We start from the raw sequence: 24,483 nt of genomic DNA, 5'->3' as shown, positions 1-24,483 counted from the left end.
CACTGATATCCAACAAATACACGTCTACTAAAACCCATTACTTAGCACAATCTTAAAAACAAATCTCTGAGAGGAAAAAAAAATCACATACTATTAATAGTTCAAGTTGCATTTATAAATTGAATTTAAACTATATATATATATATATATGATAACTAAAAATAAAACGTCAGTCTGTATGAATTAATTTTACATCCGCTGTATTTAAATTACATTCACGTGCGAAAGAAAATCGCAAATCATCATATTTTTGCGACGATGATTCTCCCCATTACACTTCAAACAACATTCTCTTTATATTGTGCCATATATATTAAATAAAACATTTATAAATTTTCAACGTTATTTTAATGTTATGAATATAAAATTAGACTTCAAGCATAGTTTAAATTTAGAGTCCTGACACTTATTTACAAAGATTTGGTGTCTATTAAAATAGGGAAGGAAGTCATAATTTCTGTGTGTGTTCGCAGATAGTAAACATTTTTGAGAATTAGTTGAAAACTGGATTGTTGACAATTTATGGAAATTAATAATATTTTATGAAAAAAAACGTAGGTACTTTTTGCCTTCAATTCCAAATTCTTTTTTAAAAAAGTGGTGGTAATAAATTATTCCAATTTTTTTTTTTTTGCGCTCACGGAATGAAAAATTCGAAATAAGTCAATAACCTTTTTTTCTATTGATAAATTCATGTTCGTAGAATTTTTGGAATAAAATGGAAGAGAAAAAAAGAAGATTCGATATTTACCAATGCCAATAAGTCTCTTGGGACAGGTCGTTTCGAAGGATCATATAATATCAGACAGAGATTTTTATCTAGGATCTCTCTCTTTCTCTCTATATAGTACTACTACTACTGCTTTATATATATAGATATATTTATAAGTTTATTATTGTACTGAAATATATTAGATTCTCAATCTTCCATTCTCCACCTTTTCCATTTTTTTTAAAACCAGACTATTTTTTCTTTCCTTCAACTTCTCATGAAGGAACCTTTCTCTTTTTCGCACTATTTTTTTCATCTATTCTTCCTGAGAAGTTCATTTTCGTTTACATGCTTTTTTTTATAACAAAATGTGAGTATCCTTTTTCTTTTACCAGAATGGAAAATAATGAGGTGGGTCTAAGGGGTATTGACAAGGGCACATAAGAGATAAAGAAAGAAAATAATAATAATAATAAATGAAATCAGGGTTGCCATGTGAAATAAAAAAAAAAAAATTCCCCTTTTCATTGAGAAATTTTAATTAAAAATTAAATTTTAATTATAATAATAATAATTTAATGAAATAATTTTCTGGTCATTAAGTGGAACTAACCTTTTTATAAAAAAACTTAATTAATAATTAATAATAATAATAATAATAATAATAATAATAAAAACAAATTCCTTTTACAAAAAATATATCTCCCTACCTTAAACTGCAACCGCTGTACCATATTATATTTCGGATGACAAAATCTTCTGGAAACACTCGCGATTTAAAAAAAATTTCGTACACTCCCGAAATGACCTTAAAAAAATATTTTTTCTAAAAATGTAAGTGATTTAAAGAATTTCGAAAACTACCGAAGAAAAAGAAAAAAAATTACAAAATTTTAGCACGTCTTAACAGGTCAATACACAAATTGCAACTGATTGAATTATTTTTGGAGATTTTATGACCTTTCCTCTTTCTACTTCAATAAATAATCATTGTAGCGATTCAGGTATAATAAAGGTAATAAAATTTTCCAAAATAATAACACATTTACAAAATATACTTGGAAATTATAATTTTTAAATTTATAAATATTATACATATATATATTAATTTACTTATACATTTTAAATTTCAAATTTAATTCAAGTAAAAGTTATTTGAAAAATTTATTTAAAATTCAAATAAAATTTATTTAGTTTAAGTAAAATTTATTTTTAATATTATTATCAATATTTCTTTGATAATAGCACGTCTTAACAGGTCAATACACGAATTGCAATTGATTGAATTATTTTTCCAGATTTTATGACCTTCCCTCTTTCTACTTCAATAAATAATCATTGTAGCGATTCAGGTATAATAGAGGTAATAAAATTTTCCAAAATAATAACACATTTACAAAATATACTTGGTAAATAATAATTTTTAAATTTATAAATATTATATATATACTTATAAATTTTCTTAAAAATTTTTTTAATTTCAAAATTTAATTCAAGTAAAAGTTATTTGATTCAAGTGAAAAATTTATTTAGTTTAAGTAAAATTTATTTATAATATTATTATCAATATTTCTTTGATAATAGCACGTCTTAACAGGTCAATACACGAATTGCAATTGATTGAATTATCTTTCGAGATTTTATGACTTTCCCTCTTTCTACTTGAATAAATAAATATTGTAGCGATTCAGGTATAATAAAGGTAATAAAATTTTCCAAAATAATAACACATTTAAAAAATATAGTTGGAAATTATAATTTTTAAATTTATAAATTATTATACATATATTTATAAATTTACTTAAAATTTTTAAATTTCAAATTTAATTCAATTAAAAGTTATTTGAAAAATTTATTTAAAATTCAAATAAAACTTATTTAGTTCAAGTTATTTATAATATTATTTATCAATCGAGTGGTGTTTTTTAATTTTTGGCCTATTGGCTTTTTATTTTTACATCAGTTTACATCTTGGCTTAAAAAGAAATTTATATTTCTAAAACTATTATTTATCAATATTTATTTGATAATAGTCAAGTATAACCGATTATGAAATAAATATTAATATTTTAAAAATAAATAAATAAAAATAATCCAAATAAAATAAATAATTAAAAATAAATTTTTTTAATATTTTTTTTTAAAAAGATTTTAAATATTTAAATGTAATTGTAATTAAAATTCCTTTGTTTTTGATAGAAAAAAAAAAATTCGTGGTATTTTCCCAATTAACAAATTTTCAGGCTAATTTCCGGTTTTCTCAGGTCAATGACCACCCACGCGCTAATACCATATAAGAAAACATTTGAAAAGAGATGAAGAAGATCGTTCAAAACTAGCACGTTTCTCATTCGTTCGTGATAAGGAGACAGATTCATCAGAATATATATATATATATCTCTCTCTTGAGGATTCCCAGGAGGCAGAATCAGGACACTGCGCGCTCACTATCTTCGTTTCTTGGCTTCCTGAATTTACCCGATGCGCGCAAGAAGCCTGAGAAATAAGGCGAACTGTGAGAAAGAAAATGAAAAGAAAGAAAATTCAATTTGTTTATATGACGTCTTCCAACTGGATGTCTCTCTAAAACTATTTCTCTTTTTCTCTTTCTCTTTCTCTCAGTTTCATAATAATTACGTCTCTATTGAAAAACTTTTTCTTTATCCCTCATTGAATAAATGAAGGCCTCATTTGCGAACTCCTGGCAAATCAAGTTCCTGTGATTGAATTTTTATACATTCAAAGCGTGCACTTATTCATATCTGTTTCCAATCGTTCATTTCAAAATTCATTTTCTATCATTCGGAAATAATTCCATTTTTTTTAAATATGTATAATAATAATAATAATATAACAATTAGTTTTTTATTTTATTTTACAAAAATATTTTTTGAGAAAATACTTTTTTTTTAGAAAATAAGAAATATTTTTTCAAAATTTGTATTAAAAAAAAAATATTTGCCAATTCTCAATATATATTCATAAAAATAATAATAATTGCTTGGGTTTTTTTTAAATTTTATTTCAGAAATTTTTTTTAGAAAAAAATTTATTCGAAATTTCTTTTTACTTCCTTATTTTCTATTCAAAAAGCGTCTTGGACTGAAAATCCACAGTAACTAATTTAATTAAAATATAGTGTTTGACTAAAAAGAAGATTATTATAAGAGAAAATTCCTTTTGAATATTAAAAGAAAGAAAATTTAATTTTATACAAAAAAAACTCACAATTATAAAAGAAAAGATTTTTATTAACTAAATTTTAATTATTTTAACAAAATTTCCATATATTTTTTAATTATATACAATTTTTTTTTTATTCAGATAAAATTAGAAAAAAGTTATAAAACAAAAAAGCTTTTATGTAGTTAAATTTGTTTCTCATTTCGAGAGAAATGAAAGAGAGAGAAAAAAATCTGCAATTGTTAAAATTAAATTGCCTTATACAATTAAAAACTGAAAATAATGACGATAATTATAAAAATTATTGTTTTCATACCTTTAAAAGCGTTTAAAAAAAAATATTATTTTTTATCAACTGTAATTAATAAATAATTACATTAATAATTATAATTATAATAAATGGTAATAATAATAATAAAAAAAAGTAAAATTGTCAGTTTGTGAAATTAGCTTTTTATAGATACGTAAAATTAATCTAGGAATATCAAAAAGCAAAAAGGGAGCAAAGATAAATGCTAAAAGAATCAGTAGAAACGGCCGCAATTAGTCAGACCGTGACGGGCGATCAGTTATTTTCAGTGAGAGGTTAAAAGTGGGCCCCCCTCATCAGAGACAAAACATTTTCCTTTAAGCAAACTAGATAAATCGTTGTCAGATGACAAATACATATATATGCTTTTCTATAATAAATTTTTAGAAAATATTTCTAGATTCTTTTTTTTTCAAAACTATTTTTAGATTTATCAAAAACAAATTTATAAGGTTAATGACACTTTTTAATTTAAATTCTTTCCTAAATTTTTATATCAATAATAAATTGAAATTACTATTAAGCCGAATAATCAATATTGATTTTTTTGTATAAAATAATAATTAATAATAATAATAATAATTATCAAATAATTTTCTTTTTATATCCTAAAGAGCTATTTGTTAAATAGAAGGGAGGGAAATTTTTATCTTATTGTTTCAATAATAATAATTATTATTATTTACATTTTTGTTAATAATTATTTTAAAAATATAAATTATTTTAAATCTTTTTAAGTTTACCATGTAATGATAATAATTTCTAATGATAAAGGGAACAAAAAAAACAAATAAAATATATAGTTTATTTATCATTTGATGATAAACAAATAAATGACCAACAAATGATATCAAATGTTTTCTAGATAACTGTCATTAATCTAAACGATAAAAAATTTACTATTTTATCTACTAATGATAAATTTGTTCTAATAAAATTAATTACTAAGAAAGATTACATTGGTTATTATATATATATATATATATATATATATATATAAATATATATATATGTCAAAATAAAAAATTGGTATTACTGAATATAGATAGAGTAAAAAAAAATTATTAAAAAAAATGTTTTTAAATATAGTATTTATCTGCTGAACCTTCTGTTGGGAAAATCGATTTCCGGGAAACAAGTTTTCCGCTCTAAGCTACAGGAAAATTTAGCCAGATGGCGTAAAATCTAGTAAATAAAATAAAAATTTATTTTTCTTGATATAGAATAATAATTATCAATAATTTTAACTTCCCTAATATTGTAATAGTATTAAATGATTATTAATTATAGCAATAATTAATTATCATATTATTATTATATTATTACTATTATTATTCTTATTGTTTTTGTATTATTATTGTTATTATAATTAATTATTATATTATTCAAATTTTATATATTGTATATTTATTTATATATTTTTTATTATATTATCATTCAAAAAATCGATAATAATGACAAGTAATAATAAATAATTGTAATATAATTATTATATAACAAAATGAAGAAACTCTTTTTTTTAGCTTCCACTTTAACTGTGTTATAAAAGATATCGATAAAAGTATCAGGAAATTTTTTTTTTTTGTCCTTTCGAAATCATATTTACTTGAAATGATAAAAATAATTTTCCTCAGAGACATATGTCGAAAAAGAGAAAAACAAATTTTATTACGGATTAAGTTGAAATTATATATATATATATATATATATATATATGATATAAATAATAATAAATTCGTATATACATAAATTTTAGACAAGGGATTTACGATGAATGAATTTTATCCAATTTTTTATGTATATGTTTTTTTAACACCCCCCACCCCCCTCTCACTTTCCTTCTGTATAAAATTGTATATATAATCAAAAAGAGTTATCCCTTTCTTTTTTCTGTTATTTTCATCATTTTATTGTTTGCGAGTAACACAATGGAAAGTACAATTTTCACAGACGTAAAGTTTTATAGCTCTTTTGAAAAAAAAAAATTGTGACTATTTTATTCACGCCTTTTATAAAATTGTCAACGATACAATTTTTTTTAGAGAGAAACGAACGTTTTATAATTAAAACGTATATTGTTAAGGTTTAATAATAATTAATTCGTACATTTTAATTTACTCTCATTATTTTTTTTTTTAATTTTAATTTTCATTATAGAAGAATTTTTTTTTATTCAGATTATTAACATTAATTATAAATTATATTATTATCCTGTAATTTTTAATTTCATGAAAATAATTTATTATTTATTCAAATAAAAATGGAATATAATTATTATAAGTTTTTGAATAATTTTAAAATATGAATATCGAATTTTCATTGTTTATTTTATCGGAGTTTAATATCCATGATCTTATATATATGTATGGAATATATATTTCTGAAAGATAATATTATTTTGAGATAAAGATTAGACGCCTTTAGAGAGTATCATATCGATTAATTTAATAATTAACATAATGTCGATAAAGTGTGCATTGAAATATTTTCAAAATAGAAGAAAATTTTTATAAATTTTTTAATATCTAACTAGAAATTAAAAAAAATGTATTTTCTAATATATTGAAAATATATTATTATTAAAAATTAATTTCACTTTAAGAATATAGAATATATATTTAGTTTGAGAATAAATCGAGAGGAAAAATTTTATTTTTAAATTTGAATAATGAAAAAAAAAATTATTACACTAAACATATAATGATACTATTTTTTTCTCGTGGAAAAAGTACAAATGTTATGATTTATAAAAAAAAAAAAATTCTATAACGTAAATTGGATTGAAACGCAGCTGCAGAATTTTCTCGTAAAAGTTAAGCTCAGCTTAAAGTTCGGCCCTTCATTCTATTCAAAATAAGCTTTTAAGCTTGGATTATGCACATAATTTTAAACTTTTATTAATCAGGCGAATAGTCATCTACATTAAAAATTGTAAACAAATGTCAATTAACAAATAAAAATTTTGCTTTTTATAAAACAGAAAACTTAAAAATTAATTTTATTTATATTCTATTCTATTATTATTATTATTATTATTTTATTATTATAAATATATTTTTTACTTTAGCCTTAAACTTTAATTTCTTATTGATTTTCTATATTTTATTATTCTGTTACGATTTTAAATTTTTAATTTCTTTATTAATAACATATCGAGGTTTAGTCAAGTCTTTTTTTTTAATTTATATATTATATAAAATTAATTAAAATTGACATATAGACAGTTGGCTCAATATTTTTTTTACTGATTAATTTTTTTCTCCCGCCATATTGGATCCGACATTTTAAATTTTGAAAAACTAATTCATTATTGATCTCAAAAAAAAAAAATTTTCAAAAATTTTAATTAAAATCACATGTATAATTGAAATAAATTAAATTTTTAATTTTTTTTTTTGTAAATTAGAAAAGCCTTCAAGTTTCTGAGAATGTTTTTCTTTTTTTTTTATATATGTAATCATAAGCCACAACTTGTCAAGAAATCTCTGCAGAGGAACACGTTTTATCAACTTTATTTTATTTTTTTTTCTCGCAACTCGTCAACAAGTTCTATTAGAAAGCTTAGTTTTCTCCTGATAAGAAAAATATTCTCTCAAGTTTTGTCATTTCATTACAGTGAAGCACAAAAAGTATTAAATGATAATTTTCTAATGTAATTATTTTCAAATTATTATTGATCACGAATACTTGTTATTGACTGCTTTTTTTTATTAAAATTTAATTTAAAGTTTTTAATTATAAAAAAAAGTTTATTTCCGTAATTAGAAAACAAGTTTAATATTTTAATTATTAGAATTATTTATAATTATTTTACATTTAAAAGTTTCATATATAATTTATATATTAAAACGTGATTATTTTTTTTTTAATGAATTAAATAAAATTTTAGAGCAAAAAAATTTTTTTTTCATTTTTTTATAAGAAAATCGAAAATTTTGAATTTCCAGTGAAATTTCCAAGGAAGATAATTCAAAATGTTTTTAATTGGCAAAATTATAATATAATGACGATTCAAAGTTTCTCATTAAATTTCTCCTCTTATTGTTTTGCATAAAAAGCTTTACAATAATTATATATACTCTACTTCCGTTGTGTCTTTGTGTAAATATTAAACTCGAAAATAAACTTACTGGGATTTATTCAAAAAAAAAAAAAAAAAAAAGAGAGAGCCTATAAAAAAAAAGGCAGACTCTTTTTTTATAAGGAAAATTTTTTACAACTCATTTTTATGCAAAATCAAGTTTACAGGAGGAGAACAAATTTTTTACAACAAAAAATTTTAAATCAAATTACTGAAAATTTTTTTTTTTTTTAAACATGGAAAAAAATCTTTATCTGAAACAACGATATGTTTTTCTAGAATAATGAAAATTTTCCCTATTTTAGTGAAATATATCGCTATTTCAGTGAAATTTATCGCGAAAAATTTTATTCCGAGAAATAATTGGTTAATTGACCATATCACCGTCCGACACAATTTTTTTCGGGGTCGCTGATTATTAATCTGATGTCAGATTTCAAAATGGCGGATCCAATATGGCGATCAAATTTTTAAAAAGTTATTAATTTTTTATTTTATATCTGCCATTTTGAATTTTGAAAATTTAACATAAGATTCGTCATCAGCGACCCAAAAAAAACCCTAGATACCAAGGATTAAAAAAAATTTAATAACTTTTTAAAATATTGACCGCCATATTGAATCCGCCATTTTGAATTTTGAAAATCTGACATCAGATCAATAATCAGCGACCCCGAAAACCCCCAGATATCAAGTTTTATAAAATATTAATAATTTTTAAAAGATATCTTGTCACTTTTTATTTAGGGGCTGTTTTCACCCCTAAAAACCACAAACGACTTGATCTAGCAAAACAGCCAAACACGGGTATTTTTTTTTGAGTCCTAGTTTAAAATGTTAAATTTTTTTGTTGGTCAAAAAAAAGTTGAATTTTGTCGGACGGTGTATTACGAAATAACTATTTACTTGAACTTTATAATTTTTATTAAATATTTATTTATCCAATAAAGGATCAATAATTTCTGTATTTAAAATATATACCATCTTAGACAATAATTATTTGATACCTACAAATAAAAATTATTTGGTTCAAGTAAATATTATTTGGTTCAAATAAAAATTATTTGGTTCAAATAAAAATTATTTGGTTCAAGTAAATATTATTTGGTTCAAATAAAAATTACACCGAAAAAAAAAAGTTCTCAAATTTAGAGGATTCCTCTTCTTTTGCAGCAACTTTTCCTTTTTTATATGGGCACTAAAGTTTTCATATCTAATTGAGAGGATTTTCCTCTTTTATATTTTGAGAGGAATAATTTCAAATAAAGATTTATTCATCTTGTTTCAAACTTACGTCAAATGTCAACCTTCTTTACAGGGTTAAAAGAAATTTATGATTTAATTTACTCGTTATTACTCGGATTAAGTAATTTATAATGAAAGGAACCATTTTTGGAGAAAAAATATAGACGGCAAAAACACGAGCTGAGTTTTTATACAATAAAGTACCAAAGATTTTCAGGTTGTTAAAAATGTTTTTAGTTTTTGTTCATTTTAAAATAAAGTGCTCAGTATTCAAGTGAAAAAAAGTTAATGGATTATTTAAATCAAAGTAAATATATTTTTAAAATAGTGTAGAGGTCAAATTGATGAAATAATCAATTCTGATTTGAATATTATTAAATTCTAACCCTAGAAAAAATAGAGGTTAAACAGATCGCATTCTTGATAAATTATAATAAATTTATCACAGTTTTTAATATGAATAGAAATAATTTTTTATACATTAAAACCTTAATTTTCAGTAAAAAATTTGTTAATTAAATAATTAATGTAGAAAGTCCAATTTCAGATAACAGATTTTTCAGCTCGTTGTCCATTTTATTTTGAACTGTCACTTTTCAAACAGTTTGAAGATGCGCGCAACAAAACAAAATGAAGCTATAAAAATCTTTTTTACAGCATAAATTTGTTTCATTTTGAGAGGAATAATTTCAATTATAGAAAAAAAATCTTAAATGCAAATGAATAAATTCAATCAAAGAGAAAATATTAAAAGTTATCATTTAATAAAAATATTCTCAAATAAAGAAGAAAAATCCTCCTTTTTGTAGATGAATATTCGTATATTGAAAATAAAATGTAAAAGTAATTTATGAGCGGAATTTTCTTCTCATTTGGAGATTTTATTTTTTTCGGTGTATTTGGTTCAAGTAAATATTATTTGGTTCAATATTATTTAGTCAAGTAATTAATTATTTGAATCAAATAAATTTTTGTTTTTAATATAAGGATTAAAAAATGAATGTAAAGACCTTAAAGGTGTAAAAATAATAATATATAAAAAAAAATTATAGAAAAAAATAGTTTAAATTAATGAAAAAAAAAAATTGATGGAAAAAAGAAAACAATGAGTTTCTTATTAATTAAGAATAAAATAAAGCCGTGAATGCAATTATATAGAACAATATCATCGTGTTTCGTGTGATTCGTGAGAATAAAATTAGAATAGTCGAGTCGCTTGATTTACGTTGATTCTTGATTCGTAAACTGATTCAATTACTGTGATAATTGCAGGCAAAACTATATATATATATAAACATATAAAGGGATTAAGGATGAATTATATAAGTTTTAGTGCAACGGACCTATATAGTCACCTTTCCTTCTCTTTCGATTTTCTATATATATATTCTTCGCGCGCTTTACAAAACTTTCTTTATCATTCTATTGTTCTTGTTTCTGCATTATCTCTTTCTCCTGATATATATATATATAAAGCCGTGAAGGGGGGTTGTTTTTGGCGTTCGAAGCGCCACTTGGGGGTAAGACCTGAAACTTCCCTCTCTCTATATCTGAACACGGACAGTGTGCCCTGATCCGCGGCACTGTTATAATGTCGGCACATTAATAAAAAAAAAAAAAAAAAACAATGCGTGAATCATGAATAAAACAGTGATTAAATACTCGCGATTATTTTTCGTGATACGTGGGTAAGAGATGCTGTTTTTTTTCTCAAATTTAAAAATTATACAAGGATTATTATTTTTTTAAGTATAAAAAATTTATGTTTATTATTAATAATTATAATTTAAATTAAAAATTATATTTTTTTCTAATAAAAAAAAAACATCGTTCATTTTTTTTTCGTTTAAATTAGATATAAATTTTATCACAGAAAAAAAAAACCCCCAGTTCAGTGGAATCATTGGAAATGAATTGTGATTGCTTGGAAATTACTCAAATCTCGCAGCGTCACGTGGTTGTTGAAGATTAAAATCTTTCTTTTTAAATTTGAAACTATCGAAAAATTACTAATAAAAAAAAATAATTTATTATCAATATTCGATATTAATAACAGTAGTGTAATAATTATTTTTATTATAAGCAATTATTTATTATAATAGGGCAAAAAAAGAAAGAAAAGCCCTTTTCGTACAAAACAGTACTAAATTATTATTATTATTATTATTATTATTATTATTATTATTATTATTATTATTCTAACAGAAATATTACCCGAAAAAAAACTGAATTTTTTATAAAATTATTTTTGGTTCTATCAAAAATTAATAAAAATTAATAATAATAATAGTAACAATAATAATAATTAAAAGTGAAAACGCGCCGAAATAAAATTAACTGATTGGATTTTGTCAGCAAGAGGCTTCGACTGTTATTTAATGTCATTTTTTTTTTTTTCTATACTTCCTCCACTATGTTTCATAATAGGATAAAAATAAAAATCATGCACATAAAAATATAATAGGATGAAAATAAAATTGAAGCACGAACCACCATTTTCTTAATATTAAACATTGTGTTAATGAAAAATAAATTGATATGAAATGCTTTAAAACTAAGCGGACATTATTGCAATAAATTTTTTTATCCAATTAATAAAATATATACATAATAAAAATATATTAATATAAAATAATAAAATACTAAATAAATTTGAATTAGCAAGAATTTTTTTCACTAAAAATTTAGTGGAAATATCTATTACATTTTTTGAATTAGTGAACAAATTCTATTTATTCCAATATAATTCTAATTTTAGAGATTAATTAATAATTTAAATAATAATATATTTTAGAATAACAAATTCTAGAATTCTTTTTTCACAATATTTTTTTTTATTATTTTTTTATGTTCAATTTTTGTTTTGACTATTAAAATTAATATTTCATGTAAAATAACTACATTGAAAAAAATTAATATCTTTAAAAATATTTTTGAATAATAAAAATTTTTTTATCAAGAGACTGTCAAGCGAAAATTTTCAGCTTAAGTGAAGAGTAAAAGTTTTGATGAACGTTTTTATTTTTATATGAAGAAAAACATTGAGATACAAGAGATGATATATTGTCTTATTTACGTGACTTTTTACAATGACTTTTGGCACTTGAGACTTGAGAAAATGTAATATAAAAATTGCTATCGATGAAGAAAAAAAATTTGTTTACACATTTTAGTAGAAATTTTATGGAAAATAAAATATTTCAATTTTTGTTTTTCTATATATTACTACTCGATCATTTGCAGGAGAAAATAATTTAAAAAAATTAATTTTGACGAAATTAATAATACGTCACATTTTTTCTGATAATAAAAATATTTTTCATTATCAATCATACAAAATATCAAAACAAGTTTTTCTCATTTCGAATATTTTATACAATATATTTTGTCGAGATTTTTGAAAAATATTGTTCGAAAAAAAATTTAAAGAATCCGTATAAACAATATAAATTAAAAACTACAAAACAAGATAAAAAAAAATCTTTTATTTCTCCAACAATAAATAGGAAGTTAAAAAGTTTTTAAATTAAAAAAAAAAAACAATAGAAACTCTGAATACAAATCGAGAGCAATTTTGGGATATTTTCGTCAACAATAAAAATTATTGAATTAATTAAAATTTTTTATTGAAAATACTGAAAAAATTCATATTTTAATTAAAAAAAAAAAAATTTGTTATTTTAAGAAAAATAGAAAAAATCGTACAAAATTTTCTTCAATTTTTTTTTAGTTTCTTTTTTTATTAAATGAATTTACCATCGAATTTACAGTGAAAAGATAAATGAATGAAAATTGTAATTCGAAAAAAATATTGCCTTTTCATTTATACCAAGTGATTTATAATTATAAGTCCATAATTTAATAAAGTGTAAAGGGATTCAATTTAATGCAATAATTCGATATTAATGTAAAGATAACTAATTTTACTCAGCGATTGGAAAACGTTTGCATAAATCACATATATTCATATACTGATAGTATACATCAAGCGTCGTGGATAATAAAATCATAAATATCTAATGGATATAGAAAGTTCCCGAGTTTGGAAAAAAAAACTTTCAAGTTGTTTTCAAATTAAAATATCAAAAAAAAAAGAAATTTTAAATCAAACAAGAAAGTTTACTTTTCAAAAGTCAAATTGAAATTTAAATGCCCTCTTCAAATAAATTAATAAAATATTTACCTCAATTATATGCAAAAAAAAAAGGAAATCACTTTTTTGTAAAAATAAACTTTAAAAAAAATGCTAAATAAAATTTTCCATTGCAAAAAATTTTATTATAAAATTAATTACTGAAAGTATTGAGATTTCTAAAAATTCATTTTTTTTTTTGCAAAACATTAAAAAAAACTGTTTTGGCAAAAAATAAAAAATAGTTTCTTCTTTTTTCATTGAAAGAAATATGAATGAAACAAATTAGAAAACTGAAATAAGAATGTTCGTGATAGGAGTTAGTAAAAAAAAAAAAAAAAAAAAAAAATGAGAAAAAAATCATAAAGTAGGTTAATAATATACCCACCTATAGGAGTCTTGCACGGATGCTGAAGAAATTGAAATTTAGGTCTGCTCTCGTAGATATGCTAATGCCCTCCAGACGGTTCGCGTCCTGCTTTTGCCATTTCCTAATAGTCTGCGGTGGAAGTCGTTAACCCCTTTTTACCCTTTTAATATTACATCAAGCACTTTTCCCAGAAGTCACAGGACTTTGTAATTAAAAGTCCTGGCGCAATGTACTCTATATATAAAGATGCACCGCAAAAGGATATCATCAAACTGGCCCGTGTACTGCAATTTAAAATATAAATATACATTTACAATTATTTAAATCAAAATTGCAAATTCCATTAGGAAAATTAAATTATACAATTTTTTTTTTAATTTTATAAAATATTTTTTTTTTTTAAATAAATATGAATATATAAATATCAATTTATGTCATGGGTTAATTAATTTTTTCTTATTCATGATGTCTGACTAAAACTGCCTTTCACTACTGATTTTATTCAGTAGTTAGCTTTGTCTGACTTTAATTAACTTTTACTACTGATAAAAAATTGCAAGTTTTAGAAAAGTGAAACTAAACTATTTTCTTATTAATAAATCAATTTAAATTGTTATGTCTGACAAAAACTGATGTTTACTACTAAATTTATTCAGTAGTTAGTTTTGTCTGCCCTTAATTGACTTATACTACTCGTAGAAAAATTGCAAGAACTACAAAAGTGTAACTAAAAGTTTTTTTTTCATAAATAATTAAAAGGACCTATAATGTTAAGTCTGACTAAAACAGCCTTTCACTACTGATTTTATTCATTAGTTAGTTTTGTCTGACTTTAATTAACTTTTACTACTGATAAAAAAATTTCAAGTTTTAGAAAAGAGTAAATAAACATTTTTCTTATTTTTGTTAAATAAAAAAAAGAGCCTAAAAATGTCATGTCTGACTAAAACTGATTTTTACTACTGAATTAACTGATTAGTTCATTTTGTCTGACTTTAATTGACTTTTACTACTGATAAAAAATCACAAGTCTTAGTAAACTAAACGTTTTATTATATTAAATATTAAATAAATAATTACAAAAGTTTATATTTTTTTGGCTGACTAAACCTGATTTTTACTACTAAATTTATTTAGTAGTTAGTTTTGTCTGACCTTAATTGACTTACACTACTCGTAGAAAAATTGCAATTACTACAAAAGTGTAACTAAGAGTTTTTTTTTATTTTTCATAAATAATTAAAAGCACCTACAATGTTACGTCTGACTAAAACAGTCTTTCACTACTGATTTTAATAAGTGGTTAGTTTTGTCTGACATTAATTGACTTTCACTACTGATAAAAAAAATTTCAAGTTTTAGAAAAGTGTAAATAAACGTATTTCTTATTTTTGTTAAATAAAAAAAAGAGCCTAAAATTGTCATGTCTGACTAAAACTGATTTTTACTACTGAATTATCTCATTAGTTCATTTTGTCTGACTTTAATTGACTTTTACTACTGATAAAAAGTCACAAGTATTAGTAAACTAAACGTTTTATTATATTAAATACTAATAAATAATTACAAAAGTTTATATTTTTTTGGCTGACTAAACCTGATTTTTACTACTGAATTAACTCAATAGTTCGTTTTGTCTGATCTTAACTGACTTACCACTAATAAAATAATTCCAAGTCTTAGAAAAGTGAAATCAAACGATTTTTTTATCAATAAATAAATTTAAATTGTTATGTCTGACTAAAACTGGATATTACTACTGATGTAGAAAAATAAGAATAAAAATTACATTTACAAAGTTTAACTGCAGTTTTTTTTTAATAGTAAAATTTAAAATATATCTAGTACTACTGAACAAAAGTTACAATTATTTTACTAATAAAATAAAAAAAAAAAATATATATATATATATAAAGTAAAAAATAACTAATTATTAGTAGAAAAATTACTAATAATTTGTGAAAAAGAAACTAAATCTTAGTAAAAAGAAATTATTATCAAAGTAACTAATTTTTAGTATTATTAAAAAATTATTAAAATTATCAGTTAGTTGTTATGATTATTAGTTACCAGAAATTTTAGTTATTGTAACATAACCTAAAAGTAAATTTAACTTATAATTAGTTGTTTTAAATTGAAAGATTAATAAAAATATCATTCTTTGAATCAGTGAATAATTTTTTTGTTATTTAGTAAAATGTGGGTTTTGCTTCAGCAATTAGTAAAAAAAACTAATTATTAGTAAAGGGTAACTCATTATTAGTAAAAAAAAAATAATCAATGATTTGTAAAAAAGTAACTAATTATTAACCAAAGGTACCTAATTATTAATAAAAAATAACTAATTATTATAAAAACTATAATTATTAGTAAAAAGAAATTTTAGTTATTGTAACATAACCAAAAACTGAATAATTAGTTATTTATAACTGAAAGATTAGTAGAAATTTAATTGAAATATAAAAAAGTTGACTAATTGAATTAGTCTAATACTAATTAATTATTTACTAATTAATTCGAATACTGAACTTATTAAAATACTAATTCTTAGTAAAAAGAAATTTTAGTTAGTTTAACATAACCAAAAACTGAAATTTACTAATAATTAGTTATTTTTTAACTGAAAGATTAGTAGAAATTTAATTGAAAGAATATAAAAAATTTGCCTAATTAAATTGGTTAACAAAATTTTTTACTTATTTTACTAAAAGTGGATTTAATAAAAAATTAGTAAAAACTAAAATTAACAAAAACTAACTAAAAAAATTCGTTGTAATATTACTATTTGAATCCATAGCTGACAGTTTGCTGTCAAAATATTATTGACTAATTCAAATTCAAAGAATATTTGTCTGACATAAAATTGACCTATTCTACTGACAGCAAAAGGAAAACAATTTAAAGCATTCTGTCAGACTATAACTGAATTTTACTACTGAATATCGTTTCACGAAAACTGACAAGATTTTTTTCTTTCGAAAATTTTCTTTTTTCACTAAAACCAATTTTTACATTTTTAAATAATTATTCTATTTTTTTAAATTAAAAAAAAAATTGTTTTTCTTTTAGATCACGGATTATGGACCATTTACAAATACACTGTCATTAACTACAAATCCCCTTTTGGATGGCCATCAGAAGAAATCTCACAATGTCACGATTAAAATTTATTGACTTTCGATGGAAAAATGGAGAAATTGTAAATTTCTTTTAATTAATTTCTATTATTATAAAAAATTCAAACACGACAAGAAGTGAGGAAACAAAACAAAATTATCATGACATGATTAGAAAATGTTCATCGCAACCACCCAATAATCCTGGATAATAAATCGGAAAATGTTGAATGTCATGGCCGCAGTGACAACGACTTTACCGATACGATTAGATACATTACCAACGCCAGGCAATGGAAATACATCAAGTTCACCAAATAATGTAACATCATCAGTGCCAGCTGAAAATCCAACAGTTGAAAATTTACCAGAGAATGTAAATTTATTTGTTGTTGTTATAAAAGGTATAATAATGGGTAGTATTATAACAGCAGCGATACTTGGTAATGCATTGGTTATTGCAAGTGTTCAACGTCATCGACGATTAAAAGTATTGACCAATTGTTATGTGGTGAGTCTTGCGGCTGCCGATCTTTTGGTGGCAATTTGCGCAATGACATTCAATGCATCCGTTGAACTATCGGGTGGTAGATGGCTATTTGGAAGATTTATGTGCGACATTTGGTGTTCTTTGGATGTCTATTTTTCAACGGCATCAATTCTTCATCTCTGTTGTATTAGTGTCGATAGATATATTGCAATTGTCAGTCCATTGGAATATGGTGTTATAATGACACACAGAACAGCTGTTTTTATGCTTGGAATGACATGGCTATTGCCAGCACTCATTAGTTTTATTCCAATTTTCATGGGCTGGTATTCAACAAATGATCATCTTGAGCAAATGGCCAAAAATCCAGAGGTCAGTTTTCAAATTTTTTTAACTTTTCATTTTTAATCATTATAAAAATTATTTTTTGAAAATTTTCGCATTTGCGTTTGACAAAATTCTTTTGAAAACATATTTTTAATTTAGAAAATTTTTCATTTTTACTTAGTACACTGAAAAAAAAATTATAGCATTTAAATAATCGGTTACCTTAAAAAAAAATTCAATTTTTCTTAGGCAGACGATTTTATTGCATATTCTTGCACAAAATACACCGAAAAGTGTAGAAAAAAATTGACACCCAGAGCCGAGTAGAGGAAGACCATTTTTATGACCAAAAATCACTCAAAATCATAAAAAAGTACCCAAAAAAATTCAATTTTTCTTAGGCAGACTATTTTATTGCAATTTCTTGCACAAAATACACCGAAAAGTGTAGAAAATAATTGACACCCTGATCCGAGTAGAGGAAGACCCCTATTACCACCAAAAATCACCCAAAAGCATAAAAAACATTCTAAAAAAATTCAATTTTTCTTAGGCAGAAGAATTTATTTTATATTCTTGCACAAAATACACCGAAAAGTGTAGAAAAAAATTGACACCCTGATCCGAGTAGAGGAAGACCCTTTTTATGACCAAAAACGCATCCAAAAGCATAAAAAAGTTCCCAAAAAAATTAAATTTTTCTTAGGCAGACTATTTTATTGCATTTTCTTGCACAAAATACACCGAAAAGTGTAGAAAAAAATTGACAGCCACACGGAGAAAAAAGATTTCTTTTATAAAGTAACTTTTACTACTTTCAGAGTAAAACTGGACCAACTCGAAGTTTCTGCGCATCTCTGGCAATTTTTACTCCAAAAATAGTAAAATTTATTATTTCTGTAGTAAATTTTACTGTTTCCGTAGTAAGTTTTACTATTTCTAGAGTAAATTTTTACTATTTTTGGAGTAAAAATTGCCAGAGATACGCAGAAACTTCGAGTTGGTCCAGTTTTACTCTGAAAGTAGTAAAAATTACTTTTTCTTTTTCTCCGTGCAGATACGAGTAGAGGAAGACCCCTATTACCACCAAAAATCACCCAAAATCATAAAAAAGTTCCCAAAAAAATTCAATTTTTCTTAGGCAGACTATTTTATTGCAATTTCTTGCACAAAATACACTGAAAAGTGTAGAAAAAAATTGACACCCCGATACGAGTAGAGGAAGACGAGTAGAGGAAGTTACTAATAATTAGTAAAATTTCACTAATTGAGAAGCAAAAAGTGAGTCACTAATTCAAATTAATAAACTTTTTTACTTCAAATTTTCGGAAGATTAAATTTTATGAAAGTTCGAATAATCAGAACTTCTAATTATCAGAAATTCGATCTTTTAAAACTTCAAATTATCAACGAGAGACAAAAATTACAGAATTTTTTTTTGAAATATTATATAAAAAAAGAAATGTTAAATTAAATTTCATTGCATATCTGTAAAATATACATATTCAGTTACACAGAATAGCGTTTAATTAAACAATTGAAATTGACCTACTTTTGAAAATTTTATTTTATGTCAAGCATGAAGGAAAATAAATTTAATTTCATCAGTTTTTTTTTTTTAGTTTGTAAAACGATATTTAAAAACGTTTAATTAGCAGAGACTTAGAAAAGCTTAAAGTTGTCAATAACGAAAAGAAAATAATGACTGAGAGGGAGAAAGAGAGAATTTAACTTTGTCGGTATAATATTTCACAATAATATCCTTTAAGAGAAATATCAGAATAATCATACAGACAAGAAAATAATAGGATTGTGTATTTCTTTCTTTTTTGTTTTTTCTACTTTGACAATGTCATAATTTTCAATGAAAGAATTACAACGTATCTGTATTTTTTAATAGAGGAAAACTTCATTAAAAATAATTCATGTAAATAAAAAAAAGTTTTACGCTGATATGTATATATATAGGGCATAGTAATTAAAATGCGATCCTTTGAATCAGATTCCTTAGATCAACTTCGATTAAATTACTACTGGAATGTTAAATTGATAGACGTGCAATGCAATTCTAAACTTACATTCTAGAAACTCAAATTTTAATTTGCATTTTAATCTTGATTAAACATTAACAATTTATGTTTTTTTTTTCTTTTTTATTTAAAAAATATTCAAAGTTACAATTTACTAATTTATTAATAATAGTAATATATAATTTATTTTCCCAAAAAAGCGATTGACAATTTTTTGTTATATTTAAAAAAAAAATAAAACTCTTTATCGAGATAATTTATTAAATAAAAAGCACATTTTTCTGAAAACTATTATGACATACCGGAAGTTTTAAAAGAAACCATCCATATAAAAAAGGAGAATATAAAAGTAATCCTATCGTGGATATCAAATAAACGAGCGACAAAGAAAGGGGTGATAAGTGATCTACTCGGAAACCTATTGTATCTTTCTAATCCGATCACAGAGAAGCGCATCAATAAGTTCCGGAATTAAAGGAAAAAGTCGCATTTTCACATCAGAAGATAATTCTTATCTTCTTTTTGCAAGAAGTGATGTCTCTCTTTTCTCTCTCTCTAGTTCTACAACTAGTTTTTCCCTACTCAAATTTAATTTGTTTAAACAATTTTTAATTAAATAATTATATTAATAAATTTTTTTAGGCCAGTTTATTTATTTTTTAAACAAAAGTCTAAAGAAAAAAAAAAATACTGGCCTAAAAAATTGTTATTAAAATAATTTTTCTTTCTTTTCAGAAGTGTGATTTCGTTGTGAATCGTCCCTATGCTGTGATAAGTTCGTGTGTGTCATTTTGGATACCGGGACTAGTGATGATTGTGATGTATTGTAAAATCTATAAAGAAGCAGTGCGCCAAAGAAAAGCATTAAGTCGAACATCGAGTAATATCGTTTTAAATAGTGTCCATCATCATAGATCGTCAACGAGGCATCATCATCATCAACAATTATTATTGCAAGCTGCTGCCGAGACTGGAGAATTGGCACTTCACACCGTGCATTTTAAGACCTCAACCGAACTTCATGTTATTAACGGTGAGTCAAAAATTTTCCTTTTTTTCTTCATAAAAATATAATTTTTATTAATAATTTAATTAATAATTTTCAAAAATTTTCCAATTATTTTTCAATTAATTAATTTGCAAAAAAAAATTGTTTAGATTTTTTTTTAAACAAGAAAACAAATTATTATTTAAATTAATATAAATTTATCTTGCGATAATTAATCATAATCCAATTAGACATTTAATTTGTACTTTAAATTGCACTTGACTTGATAAATGAATTTTGTCCTTAATTAACTTATATAATTTTCATTGGATTATTATGTAAAACGAGAAAATATAAGCTTCAAAAAAAAAAAATTATATCAATTAAATTATTTTTAGATTATTAAATTGTAATTCCGTTATTTTTGTTATGAAATAAAAATTGTAATTTTTGTAATTATACAAGAATGAAACAAAATGTTTCGAGAAAAAAAAAATGAAGAGTAAAACTGATTTTGTTCATAAAACATTTAAGACAGAAAATAGTAGGTGTCTCTTCCTTTTTGTACTTAATTATTCATTTGACTTCTGAGTAAACAATTTCCGGTCTCGAATCACGCGTTAATCCAAAACTTGAGGTATTTCAAGCCCTATATTTCGAAATAGGCGAGAGAGGAAAGGCGAACTCTATCTCATAAATTTAATACCAGCACTAAGTGTCTTCACAAATGTCGATAAGACAATTTTCAAATCGATTAATAATTTACACCAATTTATCAAAAAAAAAAAAAATTGTCTTTTAACAAAACATATAGATACTAAAAGTGTTTTCCAATAAAATGAAACATTTTTAGAAATTTTTTTCATTTCAAATAAAATTAGCGCATCGTATTAAAAATTAATTATTAAAGAATTAATAATTATCAATATTTAAATTATTTTATTCATTTATTTTAACTGATTAAATATTTTTCAAATATTTCCATTTATTTATTAAAATAAATTTCATTTGGAAAATTCATGAAAAAAACTGGTGCAGAAATTTTCAAAAGGGCCCCTGACAGGGCCCACGTCGGGAAGATTAGGGAACCCGAACGGGACATCCCGATTAAAATCGATTAAAACCGGGGCCCGACCAGGGCCTGGTTTGGCCCCGGTTCACCTGTTTCAACCAGGTCAGGGCCAGGATGGCGAATTTCTGCACGGGAATTAGTTACAAAAATGTTGAAAATCATTCATTAAATGAAATAATTTCACACTAATTTAAAAGTATGAAATTGATACCAAAAATATCAAATTAATACAAATTTTTATATCAATATGATATTTTTGGTATCAATTTTATACTTTTAAATTAGTGTGTTAATAATTCGATGTTTTAAAATTTTATACGTTTGATGAATTTATTTGAAATGAAAAAAAAATTGGTAAACAATTCCTTTTTGAATAAATGTTTTTTGTTAAATTTATTAATAATATAGAGTACTTGAAAGGTAAAAAGTTGGTAGTTTATCGTTATCCCAATAACGAACATACTTTATTATTAGTATAGCAACAATGCATCGTTATTAAATCTAATTTAAAAAGCAATAAAGCGTTGTTTCTGCAGTTAATTACAATTTTTAATTAAATTAAAATCTGTTTTTAATAACGCTTATTTCGTTGAGGAAATGAAAGCTTCTTGCTTATTTCAATTTCCTCATTTAGTGTTTCTGGTTGAATTACTTCGTTATTGGAAGAACGCTTTCGCTATATATATATATAGTACTGCACGAGATAGAACGAAATAACTGATGTACTTCTATATTCAATACCTTATAGTTCATACCTTTATAGGATTATATATATATAGGGACAAAAATCCCTTGCAGTAAAAAACGATCACTTCATTTAGAATTCTCTTGGAAATGTATATAATATATTTATTACGAATGTAAAATGTAAAATTTTCGATATTTTAAAAAAACAATTCGAATCTTTTTTTTTATTGTAATTGAAACGAAAAGAAACTTTGTTTCTTATTATATTTTCACCCGTGTAGAAATTGCCCTGCCAGGGCCCTAGTAGGGAATGAAACAGCACACCTGATCAGGGCCAAATCAGGGCAAAATGTGGATTTCCTAATCAGGGCCACATTTTCATTCCCTAATAGGGCAGCCTAATTTGGCCCCGATCTGGGTTCTGGCAGAAATTTTGAAAGGGCCCTGTCAGGGCCCACGTCGGGAAGCTATTAATCCGCATGAAACAGGGAACCCGATCGGAGCCACAGAAGAGCGCCCTACTTCAACCCGATTAAAACCGGGGCCCGACTAGGGCCTAGTTTGGCCCCGATCAGGTTCCCTGTTTTAACCAGGTCAGAGCCAGGTTGGCAAATTTCTGCACGGGTTATTATATTTTTGTGTTGAAAATCATTTAATTATTTAATTCCTTTTATTATATTCTAATTTTGTGAAATAGTTTTATTCTATTTTTCTTATTACTTTTGATTTAATTAAATAATAAGCTATAAATTATTAAATATTTATTAAATATAATATTAAATATTGTTTTTCAAAAGTATTTTTCGATTAAACCGAAAAAAACTACACTGTTTCACGAAATAATTTTTCTTGATGGTTTCCGAGTTTTTTTTTTTATTGTATCTAGGGACGAAGTAATAATTAGTGATTTTAATTGGATTTGGACTCGGAAATAATAGAGTGCCTTGAAATAAAATGAAATAAATATCATCTCGTAGTATATGTATATATATATACTAGAAATTAGGTTAATATTTCAGTGGCCATCATGTCAAGCTGCCACGTAAATGACAGCTACATGGACACTAAATTGTAGTAGATGCGTAACAAAGATTATAATTATCAGACCAATATTAATGACGAATAATCTTGTTGGTTTTGACATTTATCGTCTTTCAATATTGCTATACAAATACAAGGTCTTCAAAAAAAAAAAAAATTTTTTAAAAAAGAAAAAATTCATTAGTGGAAAATTAGTAAATAAAAATAGAAAATTAGTTAATGAAACTTTGAATTAGAAATTTGGAAATATTTCAATTAGTCTACTTTTAAAGTAGAGTGAAGCAATTAATGACAATTTTAGAAACAGATAGCGGGTTATATTTGATAATAATTAAATATTAAAAAATATCAAAAATTATTTAATAGTTATCAAATAAATATTTATTTGTATCAAATAATTATTATTTGATTCATTTGAATAGTATTTGTTTCAAATACAAAAAAATTATTGGTTCAAATACAATTCAAATAAAAATTATTTGGTTCAAGTGAATATTTATTTGATAATAGTCAAGTAATCAGGTATAATCAAATGAATTTTTCTGTCAGTTTAATTTTTTGATAGGACCAACAGCATCCGAGCTACAATGGACCAAAATGTTTTCGAAATTATCAAAGCTCCAACGTTTTGAAATTGATAGAATCAATATTTTAACTCGCCGAGCCAGGGTTCGTTTTGATTCCAACATAAATAATAAC

At 23.6% G+C, this 24,483-nt stretch overlaps 1 protein-coding gene and 1 long non-coding RNA gene across 3 annotated transcripts in view; one reads left to right on the top strand and one right to left on the bottom strand.

Moving 5' to 3' along the window:
* LOC127276649 (uncharacterized) overlaps positions 1 to 24,483 on the bottom strand; it is a 218,290-nt gene that overhangs the window by 26,419 nt on the left and 167,388 nt on the right. Inside the window, exon 8 of the long non-coding RNA XR_007842228.1 lies at positions 14,052 to 14,317. This is a non-coding gene — a long non-coding RNA (uncharacterized LOC127276649). The remainder of the gene's footprint in view (positions 1 to 14,051; positions 14,318 to 24,483) is intronic.
* Positions 11,107 to 24,483, top strand: part of LOC127276648 (octopamine receptor beta-3R-like) — a 110,723-nt gene continuing 97,346 nt past the window's right edge. For both annotated transcript variants that reach the window (XM_051297242.1, XM_051297243.1), the window contains exons 1-3: positions 11,107 to 11,219; positions 17,103 to 18,011; positions 20,732 to 21,029. In XM_051297242.1, the coding sequence (XP_051153199.1) occupies positions 17,373 to 18,011; positions 20,732 to 21,029 (937 nt within the window). In that variant the 5' untranslated portion in view covers positions 11,107 to 11,219; positions 17,103 to 17,372. The remainder of the gene's footprint in view (positions 11,220 to 17,102; positions 18,012 to 20,731; positions 21,030 to 24,483) is intronic.

The sequence above is a fragment of the Leptopilina boulardi genome, unplaced genomic scaffold (assembly GCF_019393585.1).
Source record: "Leptopilina boulardi isolate dan_hultmark-lab unplaced genomic scaffold, ZJU_Lbou_2.1 LbouV2_150, whole genome shotgun sequence".
NCBI classification, from domain to species: domain Eukaryota; kingdom Metazoa; phylum Arthropoda; class Insecta; order Hymenoptera; family Figitidae; genus Leptopilina; species Leptopilina boulardi.
The sequence above is the reverse complement of the archived record's forward strand: the minus strand, read 5'-3'. Positions and strand labels throughout refer to the sequence as shown.